General features: G+C 44.3%; 1 protein-coding gene across 3 annotated transcripts in view; it reads right to left on the reverse strand.

The window, feature by feature from the left end:
- The window catches only part of nr3c2 (nuclear receptor subfamily 3, group C, member 2), a 400,233-nt gene that overhangs the window by 24,364 nt on the left and 358,674 nt on the right, over positions 1–17,195 (reverse strand). For all 3 annotated transcript variants that reach the window (XM_078541236.1, XM_078541242.1, XM_078541249.1), the window contains one exon: positions 6,747–6,877. In XM_078541236.1, the coding sequence (XP_078397362.1) occupies positions 6,747–6,877 (131 nt within the window). The remainder of the gene's footprint in view (positions 1–6,746; positions 6,878–17,195) is intronic.

Here is a 17,195-nt window from a genome sequence, read left to right on the forward strand (position 1 = left end):
AACATGTCATTAGTTTAAGTCATCACACTGTCACTGTGCATGCCAAGCACCCTGGCGAGACAATGGAGATCTGCATCATGGTGCCATCGTCTTTCAATGATCAATGGGGAATCCAGGTTTGAGGCTCCCATCAGTGATGAGACTACACAAGAATGTTTGCACCATCCGAAACTCTCACCTCTGTGCACTGCACTCTTACCTTCGCCTGACACCCCAGCCTCTCCGTGGCTGGTTCACCAAAGTGTGTGCACCCTCTCCAGCTCCAAGACGTCCTGCTCAAATCTGGTTAGGATAAGGAGGTTTGGGGGGCTGCCGCCTGTCTGCGACCTTTCAATGTTGTTACGGGCTGTCTTATCCTGAAAGGCTAGAGGAGCATTGACTAGTCTACTCTCTACCTGCAGCGCCATTGCAGCCAGGCCAATCCCACCTGAGGAGCACCTTGCAGGACACATCGTAGTCGTGGCCCTTGAGCCACAAGGCACTCAGTCCAAGCAGCCAAGGCTCACCTCCTTGGCCAGCTCCTGCATCATTGACAGTTGGCACTCAGACTCTAACACCCCTGAGCTCCACAGGGGGACGGCCAGACCTTAACACGTCAACACACTGATCCATGCCAACACGGTACTGACCCTTCCTGAGTGCAGCAGGTCATTAAACTTTTTCCCCACTGCAACCATGTGCGCCACACAGCGTTGGGCTGCTGACCTGCGCTGCCATCTCCTCCCAAGCTCCTTTTGTTCGGTGCGGTGGCCTCCTCCTTCCATCTCTGGGGACAAGGGTGCCCCTCCTAGCAGCCACCCCCTCCAGGTGGACCACGAGGCACGCGTCCGAAAACCGGGAGGGGGGGTGCCAAGTGCCCACCCGACCTGCCCTCCCACCTGGCGACTCCAGCCGCACTTGAGGCCATAACTTCGGCCTTCAGAAGGCTGCAAATATGTTCTTCCCTGGCAGCCTTCAAGGAGCTGCCTGTGCCATTTTTAAACCGGCTGCCGGGTTGCCATTGAACCCGACGCCCGATAGGCCCCTGGCTCTGCCTGGCCCTTCCCGACCATTGGGAAGATGCGTTTCACACTGGGTGGGCCTTAATTGGCCAGCAAGCGTGAAATCGCGGTCGGGTGCCAATTGTGGGCAATGGCCCATTTCCTGACCGGTCACGGGCCCGCCCACTGCACACACCCGCCAAGGGTAAAGTTCAGACCAAGGTGTGTGCACATAAAATCTGTGTGCGTGTGTGTGTGTTCAAAATGCAAGTGGAAATTTAATTTACCTGTAATATTTTTCTAGTTGTTGAAATGAAATGTTTACGATCCTCCCTTCTGCTTCCAGTGTCTTCTTTTCCAGCTTCATGATTATCTAGTTTCTCTGTAGATGGGAAGCTTTCAACATGTTCCTTGGTTAACCAAGGCCAGAATCTTCGGCTTGGCGTATGAGGGTGGGCCCTGCTCACCGACACGTAAAATGACATGCGATGATGTCGGGCATGCGTCCCGACGTCACCGCCCGTCATTCTGACCCTCAGTTTGCCGGGCGCGCAGCCGACTCTGGTGCGCGCCCGGCAAACTGGCAAAGGCCTATTAAGGTTGGCGGGCAGGCGAAGAGCCCAAGCGGCCTTCGCATTTATCATGAACCTTCATCCACGGGCAGGATGAGGTCCCACGAAGGTTCTTAAATTTTAATTAAAGTTTCTAATAAAAGTCATTGACATGTCCCAGTTCATGTGACACTGTCACATAAGGGGACGTCTTAACTTTTCTTTATTTAAAATTTTCCAATTCAAACTAATCTCCCTGAGGCAGCTCTATACCTCAGGGACAGCGCTCTTTCGCACGCATGCCCTGTCTGAGCCTCCTCCCCCCACCCGCACAGGGAGCGCTCCTTAATTGGCCCGCCCATGTAAAATGGCAGTGCGCAGCCGATCGCGGACAGTGATCGGCTACCCGCCCACTCACGCCCACTCCCGCCAAATCCCCGCCCCCCCCGATGGGGAGAAAATTCTCCCCCAAGTGTTGCTTATTTAATCAAATGCAACAGTTTATGGAAAGTTCAGTCACACATTACACTATCATCCTGTGGGTCCTGATGTCATTAATCTATCCATTTAGGAGGGTGTCTTGACTTATGTCAGTAGCAACAGAAAATTGTTATTCACATAAATGTTGTCAACTGCAAGCCTTCAGAATATCCGTTAATACAATATAACATGATGGAAAAAAGGTTTACCAAAATAATACAACAAACACTATTAGTGCATGATATCATCAAGTGCTTCAGAATGATATGTACACTCATTTACCTGACACATTAGAACGATACTTGTTGAGAGGGAGGGGGTGGTGACTGTACGTCCTGCCTAGCCTCCTCACACTGAGGGTGAGGAACACGGGAACTCCCAAAATAAAGAAGTTACTGCCCGCATCCCCCCGAACCCCCGCCACCCGACCTCCACTCTAGCTTTGGACAATGTCCTTGTGTGGGGCTGTGGATTTTCAGCCTCCTTAACTTCAATCATGCCTTTCAAAAGGGATTGGGTAAGCACCTGAAGAAAAAACATCTGAATGGCTATGGGGAAAAGATGGGGAAGTGGAACTATCTAAGTTGCTCTTGCAGCGAGCCAACATGGACACGTTGAACAGAATGGCCTCCTGTGGTACTGTAGCATTCTATGATTCTAAATCAGTATGACGGCTTCAACATGGATTATAATTCCAACAGAGTAACTAGCTTGGAGTTAAATGGATCAGATCTGTTCCCTTTCTGAAGAAATAACTGGTTAAATTGATGTTTCAAAGCTAGCGGCAACATTATTTTATGACTGTATTAAAGGTTAGTCAGAAGATTTTAGAACAAGAGTTAATTCTACCCTTACTTCTAATTCTACCCTTTGACACAACATTTGCTGCAAAATTTCAGCAACTATTAATTTGTTCAACCACTCTCTCACCGCCTTTGCCCTTCCCTGCAAGACCTTCACAGTACCTCCCAGTATAACCTACATCTTTGATCTCTCAGATTGAAGGGATGCAGATTTACACATTTGTGATGCACAACTGGCTCAGCCATCAATCGCCAGGTCTGCCTGGGCCATGTCAAGTTCTAGTGGACCTCACTCTTGTCTACGAACAAAACCTCTGGCATCATTCCGGAAAGAAACCTCAGCTTCTTTTGACCACAACCAACAGTTTTCTTAAACCCCCGTCACTGCCCTTCCACCCTTAACTTTAACAATATGAAAGAAGCTCATGGACTCTTTATCATTAAGATAGGGACCATCCATTCATCTGCTTCTGATGTGTCACTCTTTCCCCACTGAACGAACATTCTCCTCTGTTGCGATCCTAGCCCTAAACCTTCATCTTACTAGTTTCTTTTCTATATCCTCATATGCTCTCTCCGAGCTTATCTTGTCCATGAGACCCTCCTCCTGCTGCTAACCCCCTTCTCACTAAACTGTTTATCATCTAACTTCCCATCTTAGCCCTCACACTAGCTGGCATTGTAAGTGGATTTCTCTCTTTAGCCATTGTCCCTCTCCCTTCCAGAAGCAGCAGAATCACTCCCTCTCCTCAAAAAAGCCCATCTACATCTCTGTTCTTTTTCTCCTGTCTAAACCCCTCCATTGTCTTGCTCCCTTCTTATCTCTTTATCCTTCTCCAGCACTACAACTCTTCCCAATGAACTCTTCAATATTCTGACTCTAATCACCACCTGTTCATGCCCCCTACTTCACCATCAGCTTCCTAGGTTGCATGCTCCGGTGTTCCTTTCCCAAACCCTCTGCCTCTAAAACTCTGGGTCGGATTGTTGTCTCCTGAAGGTGGGGAGAATGGAGTCGGGAAACCTGAAACCTTGAAGATACTGACTGTAAAAAATGAATTTCCTCTCCCTTCCCGACCATGCACTATTTTCATGTGACCTGTCTGTGGGTCAGGAAGGCCTTGGGGTTGCAACCCCGCAGGCACCTCTTCTGAGGTCAGGCTCGCCATTGTGAGCTCTATAGGAAATTTGAATTTCCTCCCCCAGCTATTTTCATCTGCTGTGAGATTTGGAAGCCCTAAAAAACTTAGCAATAACATTGCCCACAGGGTTGGCAGCCGTCATCCAAAGGCTCATGTTGCAGACATTTGCTTAATGTCCATCTGCTTTCAGTGAGGTAGTACAGCATTTACAACACACCAACTACCTTGATGTTCTTGATGTCCAAGCCAAATGTCACGGATCAGATTAACTTATTACCAGCTGTTTCATCCGGGTCTTCATGTGAAGGGCCTTAGCAGTGATAGACCAGTGGTACTACAGTTCCGAATTTTGCACCCTAAATCTTTTAAGAGATGCCTGCACTGTTACTCCAACCCCAACCCTTATGATGCCATCCAATAAACTATTAACAATGACATCAAATAGAATGGATGACAACTTGACTCATACTTCTTTTAAAGGGTTGAGACACTGACATTTACATGTATGGATCTTTATGCTCGAGTACACATTCTGTATAAAATCCACTATTCAGCCACGTATCTTCAAAACATCCAGCTTTATTAACAACCACAAAAGGCACTAGGTGTTGAACTTTACAAAAATGATTGAAAGTAATGTAGAAAGTTTTCTAAAGCCTTACAGGATTCTGCAGTCTCAAATATATCTGCAACTTGATTTGTGCGTTCCACATGAGAATGAAATGTAGGCAGTGTAGACTTCCAACATTTCTGATGTGCTGCAACAGCCTAAAAAACACCTTAAATGTCAACAATCCTCAATGGTACTTAAGACCCACTAGGTTTTCCTTTCTTGCAGATGGAAATTACATTGCATTTTATAACACATAGGGCTGAATTTTACACAAGGGGCAGTGGTTCCACCCCCTCACATAAAAGTCAGGGGCAAGCCCGCCTCCACTTGGCTGGCTCACCCTGCAGCCATTAAATGGCCAATGGCCCTTGGATTGGTATCAGATGGGAGGTCCACCTCTCACAAAGAAGTAGTCCCGCCTCAAAGAGCTGCTGGCCGATCCAGGGGCATGGTTGGAATGAGCATGGGGAGGCAGGAATGCGGGGTGGGAGGGGGGAGGGAGTTGGTGGTGGGGTTGGCTTGCACCTTGGGGGAGCCTCAGATGGGCACATTAAGTAGACATCCCCACCACCAAGCCTGGCACTAAGGCTCACCAGGTTTTACTTGGTGGCCAGGTGACTTGGCATTGGCTTCTTCTGCCCAGGTAAAATCCCAGCAGCGGTGGGAGGAGGCCCTTCCCAGAAGGTAAAAAACAGTTCTCTGGGGAAGAGAATTTCAAACTAATAACCCTTTAAAAAAAATTATCCTCATCTCTATCTTAAAAGGAAGATCTCTTATTCTTAAACTGTGTCTCCTAGTTCTAGTCTCCCCCACAAGAGGAAATATACTCCCAGTATCCACCCTATCAAGTCTCCTTATATGTTTCAATAAGAGACTTTTCATTCTTCCAAACTCCAATGGGTATGGGCCTAACCTGTCCAGCCTTCATAAGATAAGCCCTTCATTCCAGGAATCAGTCAAGTGAATCTTCTCTGAACTGCTTCTAATGCAATTATACCCTTTTTCAAACAAGGAGACCAGAACTGTACACCATATTCCACATGTGGCCTCACCAAGACCCTGTACAGCTGCAGTAAAACTTCCCTACTTTTCTATTCCAGCATTGAGGATATAACTTTGCCCAAATGACCTGATTCAATACATTCTTCTATATGTGCAGCATAACGCAGTGGCTTTTTGATCATGACTGACAATATATTTACACCAATGAAAAATGATTTAGGAACATTTCTGTGCAGTTGTAAATGCTTGAAGATGTATATAACCCACTGAACCCTCCTCATTCCCCCAATGACCCACTTCACAAAGTACTAAATCACAATCTACCTTTGCTACAGCTCTCAATTGTTTCAAAAAAGGTTCAATTACCAATTTAAAGGTCTACTGCTTTCATCTAACACCTGCCTTTCAGCGTAGTTCTCTTAACAGGACTATACTCGAGGGGTAAATAGCAAGCAGCCTTCAGCTTCCTTTTGTTTATCACTTCCACTGAAGAGGTAAGAAAATCTTTAAGGATGACAGTGTTGTGTTTTTTGCCACTGTGCTAGGCTGAGTGGAAACCTGTCAGAACCACTTGTTTACATCGGGCACCTTTTCTGCTTTTCTGTTTCCTTTTGCTCTTGTCAATTACTTTACGTGGTTTCTCTGTCCCTCTCTTAATGATTTTATTTTAGCTCATATCTTGCTTCTCAGTCCCTGTCTTTGATTCTCACTCTCTGTCCAGATACTGTGGATTATAATTATGTCATTATGTAAATAGAAAGACTGTAGGCTAACTGCAACAAATCAAACCATCAAAATAACTGAAGAAGTAGTGACAAATAACTGAAGAAGGGTCATACGTACTCCAAACGTTAACTCTGTTTCTCTCTCCACACATGCTGTCAGACCTGCTGAGGTTTTCCAGCATTTTTTGTCTTTATTTCAGATTTGCAGCATTTGCAGTATTTTGATTTTATCATCAAAATAACTCAGTTTCTTCATACTGTTTGTATGTGTTTCTTATTAAGGGCTCATCTATAAGGTACATTAGCTACAAACACTTGAGGTTAGTGTTGCAAGAAGTCAGTTATTGAAACATGGATCTGAATCTTTGGCATAGAAATCCAAGAAAGAATGTTAAATCTGAAATGTAATAGCACCATCTTTAACCGTGTAAATGTGGATGTGATACTCACTTGTGCCAAGCAGGAGAAGAGCTTTCATGCACAGGAACTCCTCATGGGTCAACTGGAGGCGTACAAACTCTATGCTGATGCTTTGCATCCCTTGACATAGTTCATACATTGCTGATTGCTGCATCCGCTGTCTGTTTAAAAACAAAGTTAAATATTACACTTCTGTTATCTGACAGGATTTCATCACACATGCTGGTAAAATATATCATACCCACTCAAACCTGCTTTAATCCAAACTGACCAGGTGGACTGAGTAATATTGAGAAGGAAAACAAAACACCTTGCATGCTGGAAATTTAAAATATAATTGGAACATTGTGGAAATTGGTCAATCTTGAATTCAGATAAATTTGAACATACTTTTCATTTTATGGTATACACCTAGTGTACCTTTTGAAGGTACATTTAGTCCTTCCCCTTTCTTAAGTCTCCCCACAACAGATATCTTCTGTGGCAGACAAGATTGTTAGAGGACTTGCTCCTCGGCTCTTTGTACCACTGGAAACTGCACAGGAACTCTGCTGATGGAACAGCTCCAAAACCTGATCTTGAAACTATGAGGTGGATTTTTGTCTCACATGCTATACTGAAGTTCCAATGCAGTGCTTTCCAAAAACAGAGTAAATATGTATTGTATAGTTCATAACTAAGTATCCCTCAATGCAGAACACAAATACCTTCAAAGCTTTAATAAAAGGCTGGGTTTATATTTAAATTATGAAAAGTCTCTTCAACATATGCAAACTGAGTTCATTTTAGCATAATTATTGAATAGTTACCCCTTGTAGCACATGGATCTCTCCAATGAGATTTGAAGGTTATGACATGATTTTTTTTTAGATGGAATTATCAGATGGCCGGCAGCTCACCAGTCTTAGCAGCGACATTGGGAGCAGTAGCCACTGCCGGAACTGCAGTCAATCTCCGATGAGGAGCCATTGTTGAGGCTAGACTGTAAGGTAAGCGGGACAACCTTGCCAGGGACAGTCAGGCAGGCTCTGGCAAGGGAGGGAGGGAGGAAATGCAGGGATCAGGAGGCCAGAGCTGGGAAGTCCAAATGCTGGGGGAGGCCCTCTGTGGAGCATGGTTGCCTGAACAGGAGGCAACTCCTCTGGCCCCACAGTATACCAGGCATCTTTGTCATGTAATGTGGCAATGCTGGTAAAATTGGTAAAATACCAATGGCGGTCGGAAGAAGGTTCTTGAGTGACTATCAATTGGCCACTAAAGGCCTCAATTGGCTCAAGGACAGGCATGCTGCCCACCACCTATCTCGGTGCTGGTAAAATAACAGCAGAGCAGGCAGGCGATGAGCATGATGCCCCCTACCCCAGACATTCCACCTGATTTTATGCTCCCCTCCCCCCCCCCCCCCCCCCCCAGCACCTTGTTAGACTGCCCCAAGTTGGGGGGCATAAAATTAAGTTTCTCTACCAGCTTTCTCATTGGTTTTTCCTGTGCTCAGGATTTGAGAACTCACAGCCCAGGAGTCCCTGCCCCTCTTACCCCTGCTGACCTTAACTTGGGGTAGAAGGAGCCACCACTACTTAAAACTCTGGGAACTCTTGACCTTAGGCTGGCACTAGGTATATCCAAGTCTTGCTTATTTTTTAGTCCTTCTGGCACAAGGCAGTGTTACAGAGAGAGTGAATCTGAAAGACTAAAGATTCTTAGCCCTTTTATGTCTATTAGTGGCACAAACTTACCATCCAAACTTTGTAAGGCTGGATGTCACCAATTCAGATGAAAGGTCATCGACCTGAAACATTGGGCAGGATTTTCCTGCGGGCTTTGGGACAACGACATTGGGACAAAATAGGAGGCTCAAGCTTGCACTTGCCGGGAGCCAGGCTTGGAGGGCCATTTTCCCAGAAGCAGCCTCATAATTTGCTGTCTCCGTGCTCTCCATCCGGCATCCCAAAGCATCACAGGGCAGGCAGCTCCAGATCCTGGCAGCTCAGAGAGGTAGGCACTGCTGAGACAGGTAAGAGACTTAAAGGGTGCCTCAACATGGAAGCACCCTTGGAGGCATAAAAATAAATCATTATTTTGGAGCGGTCAGGTGTCGGCCCCTCAGATCATGGGAGAAATCCCTCCGCTTAGATTGTTAAGGCCACTAAGGTGACCTTTGATGCTTGTGGTATTTCTTTGGGAGAAGGAACCTCCGGCTCTGATGGCAGCTTGGACTGCCGCAGGTGGGCTGCCTCCATTAGGCTGACATCCTCTGCATGCACTGGGGCGGGGGGGGAGCTGCTCCACCATAAGCAAAATGCGAGGCCGGAAATTCACCTCCAATTTGGACCTTTACTTTGTAAATTGCCAACCTCGTGCTGGCAGCCAATCTGCATTCCTACCCGCCCCCGGGGAAACTTCCTCAGCGATGGAAATGCAACGGGGAGCCATCTCAACACGCCTCCCCTATTTCTCAGCCATCGCAGCCCCAACTCCAAGCCCACCACCATTGACTCAGTTTTTCTCTCTCCACAAATGCTGCCCAACCTGTTGAGCATTTCCAGCATTTTCTGTTTTTATTTGCAATGGTAGTGTTTTTTTTTAGAATTATCAATAAAAACGTGAAAATTTTTTTATTCTTCTCCCAGTTCACTTTATCTAGTTCCACAGAATGCAACTGAGCTGAGTTACATATTCTGATTACTTCTCACTCATTAAACTTTTAGTCCGAATAAACAAGTACCTCATCACTCAAACATATACCCTAACTCTTAATAAAGGAAAAAGAAAATGATTTATCATCCTAGCTTGTGTTACATACCGTGAGAAATCAGAAACACTGTATAAATATAGATAAATTCAGAAACATTACGTAAATATCCAAGTTGTGGAACTCTGCCAAAATTAAATAGGTCTGAACAAATTTTTCATCAAGCAATATAGTTAACTGGCTAACAATACAGAAGGTTAGATATTATGAGAAATCCCAGGATAAGATCAGAGCTCTAAGGATGAAACAATGGGCAGGATTTTTAGGTTGGTGTGTGGGCGCGATCGGCGGGCCCGGGAGTGGCCGGGCAACAGGCCGTTGCCCGAGACCGGCTCCTGACCGCGATTACACGCTGGCCAATTAACGGCCAGCCAGTGTAAAATGTGCGCTGAAATGCTCAGCGCTGCCAGGGTGGGGGCGGAAGGTGGGCGGCCGCTGACATAAGCGCGGGTGCGGGCGAGCGCTGAATGAAAGCTCCCTGAAGGCACAGAGCTACCTCAGGGAGCTGAAGAGTTTAAAAGCAATAAATAAAGATTTTAAAATCCGGAAAAAAATGTCCATGCATCAGAATCAGTCACCTGAACGTATACATGATGAAAATTCTGTCCGTACATTTTTATTTTTTTAAATTTAATAACAGAAACTTCATCCTGCCCTTAGGTGAGGTTTCATCAAAAATGAAAAGTCCACCTGGCAAATTCGCCCGTCTGCCAACCGTAAGGTTAGATGGACCATGAAAAATCGGGAACAATTGGAACTTTAATGGACTTAATTGCCCTCTTAGTTGTCAGCAGGCGCGCTTCCGACTTTTGCATGCGCCAGCAGACCGAAATATCGCGGGATGACATCAGGATGCTTGCCCAATGTCATCATACGCTATTTTATGCTCGAGCGATCAGGCGCGCGCCCACACGCCGAGATAAAAATCCTATATGCTGTTGATGGTTTCAGGTGATTAACATTACAGCTTGTTCACAGAACAGGGATACATTTTCCCTTATTAAATTAATTCTGTATGAGCAAATGTCTTACTTCAAATGGATCATATATGTATGGCCAGTAATTGGGAATGAAATATAGTTATGTCCCCTCATGTATACAAGCTCTACAGCACTTTGAAAGAATTTAGGTGCATCTGGGTGTCCTGGTACATGAATCGCAAGAAGTTAGTATTGAGGCACAGCAAATGATTAGGAAGGCAAATGGGATGTTGCTGTAATGTAAATGTAGACAGGTTTTGTGACAGTTGTACAGGGTGTTGGGGAGACCACATCTAGATTGCTGTGTACAGTTTTGGTTTCCTTATTTAAGAAAAGATATAGTTGTATTAAAAGCAGTTCAGAGAAAGTTCACTCGACTGACTCCTGGGATGAAGGAACTGTCCTATGAGGAAAGATTGGGCAGCTTGGACCTGTATTTATTGGAGTTTAGAAGATCACAGAATCACAGAATTATGACAGTGCAGAAGGAGGCCTTTCAGCCCATTGTGTCTGCACCAGCTCACCAAATTAGCATTATGATTTAGTGCCAATCTCCTGCCTTTTCCCCGTACCCCTGCACATTGTTTCAATTCTAATAATCATCTAATGTCCTCTTGAATGCCTCAATTGAACCTGCCTCCACCGCACTTCCAGGCAGTGCATTCCAGAACCACTTGCTGAGTGAAAAAGTATTTTCTTACATCACATGTGCTTCTTTTGCAAATCACTTTAAACCTGTGCCCTCTCATTCTCAATTGTTCTATGAATGAGAACAGTTTTTCCCGATCTACTCTATCCAGCCCCCTAATGATTTTGAACACCTCTGTCAAATTTCCTCTTAGTCTTCTCCTCTCCAAGGAGAATAGTCCCAACCTCTCCAATCTATCTTCATAACTGAAGTTTCTCATCCCTGGAGCCATTCTGGTAAACCTATTCTGCACTTTCTCCAAGGTGTTCACATCCTTCCTACAGTGTGGCACCCAGGACTGTGCACAATACTCCAGCTGAGATCAAACTAATGTCTTATATAAGCTCAGCATAACCTCCCTGCTCTTGTATTTTATGCCCCTATTAATAAAGTCCAGGATACTGTGTGCTTTATTAACTGTTCTCTCCACCTGTCCTGCCACCTTCAATGATCTATGCACATATACACCGAGGTCACTCTGCTCTTGCGCCCCCTTAAGAATTGTACTGCTTATTTTATATTGTATCACCATGTTCTTCCTACCAAAATGCATCACCTCACACTTCTCCGCATTGAACTTCATCTGCCATCTGTCTGCCCACTACACCAACTTGTCTATGTCCTTTTGAAGTTCTACACTGTCCCCTTCACAGTTTACAATGCTTCCAAGTTCTGTATCACCTGAAAACTTGGAAATTGTCCCTTCACACCAAGATCTAGATCATTAATACATATCATGAATAGCAAGGGTCCCAATACCAACCCCTGGGAAACTCCACTACAAATCTTCCTCCAGCCCAAAAAATATCCATTGACCATTACCCTCTGATTCCTATTACTCAGCCAATTTTGTATCCACGTAGCTACTATCCCTTTTATTCCATGAGCTATAACTTTTCTTACAATTCTATTGTGTAGCACGGTATCGAATGCCTTTTGAAAGTTCATGTATAACACATCAAGAGCATTACCTTCATCAACCCTCTCTGTTACCTCTTCAAAAAACAGCAAGAAGTTAGTCAAACACAATTTCCCCTTTAGAAATCCATGATGGCTTTTCCTAATCAACCCACATTTTTCCATCTGACTACTAATTCTATCCCGAAGAATTGTTTCTAGAAGCTTCCCCACCACTGAAAGTAAACTGACTGGTCTGTAATTGCTGGGCTTATCCTTGCAACATTCTTTTAACAAGGGCGTAATGCTTGCAATTCTCTAGTCCTCTGGCACCTCCCCTGAGTCTAGGGAAGACTGAAAGATTATGGCCAGTGTCCTTGCAATTTCCACTCTTACTTCCTTCAATATCCTTGGATGCATCTCATCCAGTCATAAGAACATAAGAAATAGGAACAGGAGTAGACCATTCCACCCCTCGAGCCTGCTCCGTCATTCAGTAAGATCATGGCTGATCTGCTTGCATTTCAAATTCCACATTCCCAACTATTTCCGATAACCTTTGACTCCCTTGCCTAACAAGAATCTATCTACCTCTGGCTTAAAAATATTCAATAACCCGCCTCCAACTCTCCTGAGGCAGAGTGTTCCAAAGTTGCAAAACCCTCTGAGAGAAAAAGTTTCTCCTAATTTCTGTCCTTAAAGGGCGACCCCTAGTTTTATAACGGTGTCCCCTAGTTCTGGACTCACCCACAAAAAGAAACAGCCTTTCCATGTCCACCTTGTCAAGGCTGTTCAGGATCTTGTATACTTCAGTCAAATCACCCCTCACTCTTCTAAACTCCAGTGGAAACAAATCCAGTCTGTCCAACCTTTCCTCATAAGACAACCTACTCATTCCAGGCATCAATCTAGTAAACCTCCTCTGAACCGCCTCCAAAGCATTTATATCCTTCCTTAAGTAAGGAAACCAAAACTGCGCACAGTATTCGAGGTGCGGTCTCACCAAATACCCTGTATAACTGAAGCATAATATCCTTACTTTTTTGTTCAATTCCTCTTGTAATAAAGGATAGCATTCCATTAGCCTTCTTAATTACTTGCTGTACCAGCATACTAACTTTTTGTGACTCATGTACTAAAACACCTAGATCCCCTTGCACCTCAGAATTATGCACCCGTTCTCCATTTAAGTAATACTCTGTTTTCTTGTTCTTCCTGCCAAAGTGAACAACTTCACATTTTCCCACATTAAACTCCATTTGCCAGATCTTTGTCCACTCACTCAACCTAACTATATCTGTCTGCAACCTCATGTCTTATTCACAACATACTTTCCCACCTATCTTTGTGTCACCTGCAAATTTAGCTACCATGCCTTCACTCCCTTCATCTAAGTTATTGATGTACAAAAAGTTGAAGACTCAGTACAGACCCCTGTGGGACTCCACTCATCACATCCTGCCAATCTGAAAAAGACCCATTTATGCATACTCTCTGCTTTCTGCCAGCCAGCCAATCTTCTATCCACGCTAATATGTTACCCCCTACGCCATGCACTTTTATTTTCTGTAATAACCTTTGATGTGGCACCTTATCAAATGCTCTCTGAAAATCCAAGTACAGTACATCTACAGGCTCCCCTTTATCCACAGCGCATGTTACTTCTTCCAAAAACTCCAATAAATTGGTTAAACATGATTTTCCTTTCACAAAACCATGTTGACTCTTCCTGATTGCCTTGAGCTCTTCTAAGTGCCCAGCTATAACCTCCTTAATGATCGATTCTAACAACTTCCCCATGACAGACATTAAGCTAACTGGCCTATAGTTTCCAGTTTTCTGCTCCCTCCCTTCTTGAATAGAGGGGTTATATTTGCTACTTTCCAGTCTGATGGAACATTTCCAGAATCTAGCAAATTTTGGAAAATTAACACCAGCAGATTGACTACCTCATTAGCCACCTCTTTTAAGACCCTAGGATGTAGTCCATCGGGAGCCGGAGATTTGCCAGCCCGCAGCTCCATCAATTTGCTCAGTATCGTTTCCCTAGTGATTTCAATTTCACCAAGTTCCTCTCTCCCTTTCACCTCCTGATTTGCAGCTATTACTGGAATGTTTTTTGTATCCTCTGTAGTGAACACAGAGGCAAAATATTTGTTCATTTCTTCCACCATTTCCTTATTATCTACTATTAACTCCCCACTGTCACTCTCTAGAGGACACTTACTTTACTTCCTTTTTAAATACCTGTAGAAACTCTTGCTATCCATTTTTACGTTTCTAGCTAGCTTCCTCTCATACTATTTTTTTCTCCTGGTTAACCTTTCAGTCATTCTCTGCCGTTTTTATATTCTGACCAATCATCAGTCCTGCCACTCATCTTTGCGGAGTTTTCTTAAGTTTGATGCCTTCCTTAACTTCTTTAGTTAACCAGGATGGTGGGTCCTTCCGTTAGAATTTTTCTTTATAATAGGAATACACTTATTCTGAATACTCTGAAATATCCCCTTAAACGTCTGCCATTGCTTCTCTATTGATCTACCCTCTAGCCTAGTTTCCCAGTTCACTTCAGCTAGCTCAGTTTTCATGCCCACATTGTCATCCTTATTTAAGTTTAAGATACTAGTCTTAGACCCGGTCTTCTCCCTTTCAATTTGGATGTAAAATTCAATCATATTGTGGTCGTTGTTATCTTGGGGTACCTCTACTCTGAGGTCACTAATTAATCCTGACACATTACACAAACCAAGTATAATATAACCTGCTCTCTGGTTGGTTCCAGAACATGCTGCTCTAAGAAACTATCTTGAAAACATTCTAAGAACTCCTCATCCAGATTCTACTGCCAATTGCATTTTTCCAGTTTATATGCAGATTAAAATCACCCATGATTATTGCTGCCCCTTTATCACAAGCACACAATATTTTCTCTTGAATACTTTGTCCTACACTATAGCTACTGTTAGAGGGCCAGTAGACCACTCCCACTAGTAACTTTTCTCCCCTACTATTCCTCATCTCTAGCCAAACCGATTCTATATCCTGATCTCCTGAACCAAGGTCATCTCTAACTATTGCACCAATGCCATCTTTGATTAACAGTGCTACGCCTCCACCTTTACCTAGCTTCCTATTCTTCTTGAATGTCATGTACCCTTCAATATTAAGGACCCAATCTTTGTCGTCTCCGTAATTGCTATCAGGTCATATTTATTTACTTCAATGTGGGCCATCAATTCATTTACTTCGTTATGAATGCTACATGCATTCAGATACAGAGTCTTCAGTTTTGTCTTTTTGTTACCTTTGTAACATCTAGTCTTGGCTGTTTGATGTATTCTTAGGTTTTTTTCCCCTCTGTCTCTTCCTGCCATTCTCTGACCCTCATTTCTCATATTACTATTTTGCTCCCCTGTCTTGACTCTACACCCTGAATTGCTCGATCCCTCACCCCTACTGTTTAGCTTAAAGCCCGTTCTACTTCCCTAGTTATGCAATTTGCGAGAACACTCGTCCCAGCGCAGTTCTGGTGTAAACCATCCCAACAGTACAGCCTCTACTTTCCCCAGTACTGATGCTAGTACCCCACAAACAGAAACCCACTTCTCCCACACCAATTTTTGAGCTGTGCGTTCGTCTTTCTAATCTTATTGCCCTATGCCAATTTGCACATGGCTCAGGTAATAATCCGGAGATTATTATCTTTGAGGTTCTGCTTCTTAATTTGGTACCTAGCTCCTCATACTGACTTTGCAGAACCTCTTTCGTAGTTCTACCTATGTCATTAGTACCTACATGGACCATGGCAACTGGATCCTCCCCTTCCCACTGCAAGTTCCTCTCCAGCTCTGAGCAGATGTCCCAAACCCTGGCACCGGTGTCTTGTCAACTTTAAGTACCGACAGTTTATCCAACACTTGCTCCTCATTAATTTTGAACCCTTCTAGTGACAGAGTTTCCTCTCCTGTCACTGTGGCCTCGATTGCATCTGCTTCCTTGGTAAAGACAGATGCAAAGCATTAATTTAACACCTCAGCTATGCCCCTGTCTCCATGTGTAAATCCCCTTTTCTGTCCCTTATCGGCCCTACTCCTCCTCTTACCACCCTCTGTTTGTGTGCTTATAGAAGAATTTGCGATTCCCCTTTATCATGGCTGCCAGTCTTTCCTCGTAATCCCTCTTTACTTCTCTTATTTGCTTTATCACCTCCCCCCTGAGCCTTCTGTATCCCGCTTGCTTCTCAGGTATTTTCTACCTGACATCTGTTGTAAGCACATTTTTCTTCTTTATCTTAATTTCTATCTCCTTTATATCCAGGGATCTTTGGATTTGTTTGCCCTACCTTTTGAGGGAGTATACCTTGGCTGTACCCGAACCATTTCTTTTTTGAAGGTAGCCCATTGTTCAGTTACAGTTTTTCCTGTCAACCTTTGGTTCCAGTCTATCCGGCCCAATTCCGTTCTTGCCCCATTGACATCAGCTCTTCGCTAGTTAATTATTCTTACTCTGGATTGCACATTGTCCTTTTCTTCCATCACCCTAAACTTTACGATACAATGATCATTTTCTCCTAAATGTTCCCCCTCTGACATTTGATCTACTTGGCTCACTTCATTTCCAAGAACCAGGTCCAACAGTGCATCCTTTCTTGTTGGACTGGACACAGACTACTGTAGAAAATTCTCCTGAACACAACCTAGGAACACTTGCCCCTCTCCGCCCTTTACACTACCACTGTCCCAGTCTATATTTGGGTAATTAAAGTCCCCCATTATAACTACTCTATAATGTTTGCATCTCTCTATAATTTCCCAGCAGATTTGTTCTTCTACATCTTTCCCACTGGTTGACGGTCTGTAGACTACACCAAGCAACGTAATTGAATTCTTTTTGTTCCTTAGCTCTAGCCAAATTGATTCTGTCCTTGAACACTCTGGGACATCCTCCTTCTCCAGCACTGCAATGCTCTCCTTAACCAATACTGCCACCCCTCCTCCTTTCCTTCCTTTCCTATCTTTACTGAACTCCTTGTACCCAGGAATATTTAACACCCAGTCCTGCCCTTCCTTGAGCCAGGTCTCTGTTATGGCCACAACATCATATTTCCACATGGCAATCCCTGGAATCTAAAGCCCTCCCTCCAGCACCGTCTTTCCAGCCAC

The sequence above is a fragment of the Cetorhinus maximus genome, chromosome 1 (genome assembly GCF_964194155.1).
Source record: "Cetorhinus maximus chromosome 1, sCetMax3.hap1.1, whole genome shotgun sequence".
In the NCBI taxonomy this organism is placed as follows: domain Eukaryota; kingdom Metazoa; phylum Chordata; class Chondrichthyes; order Lamniformes; family Cetorhinidae; genus Cetorhinus; species Cetorhinus maximus.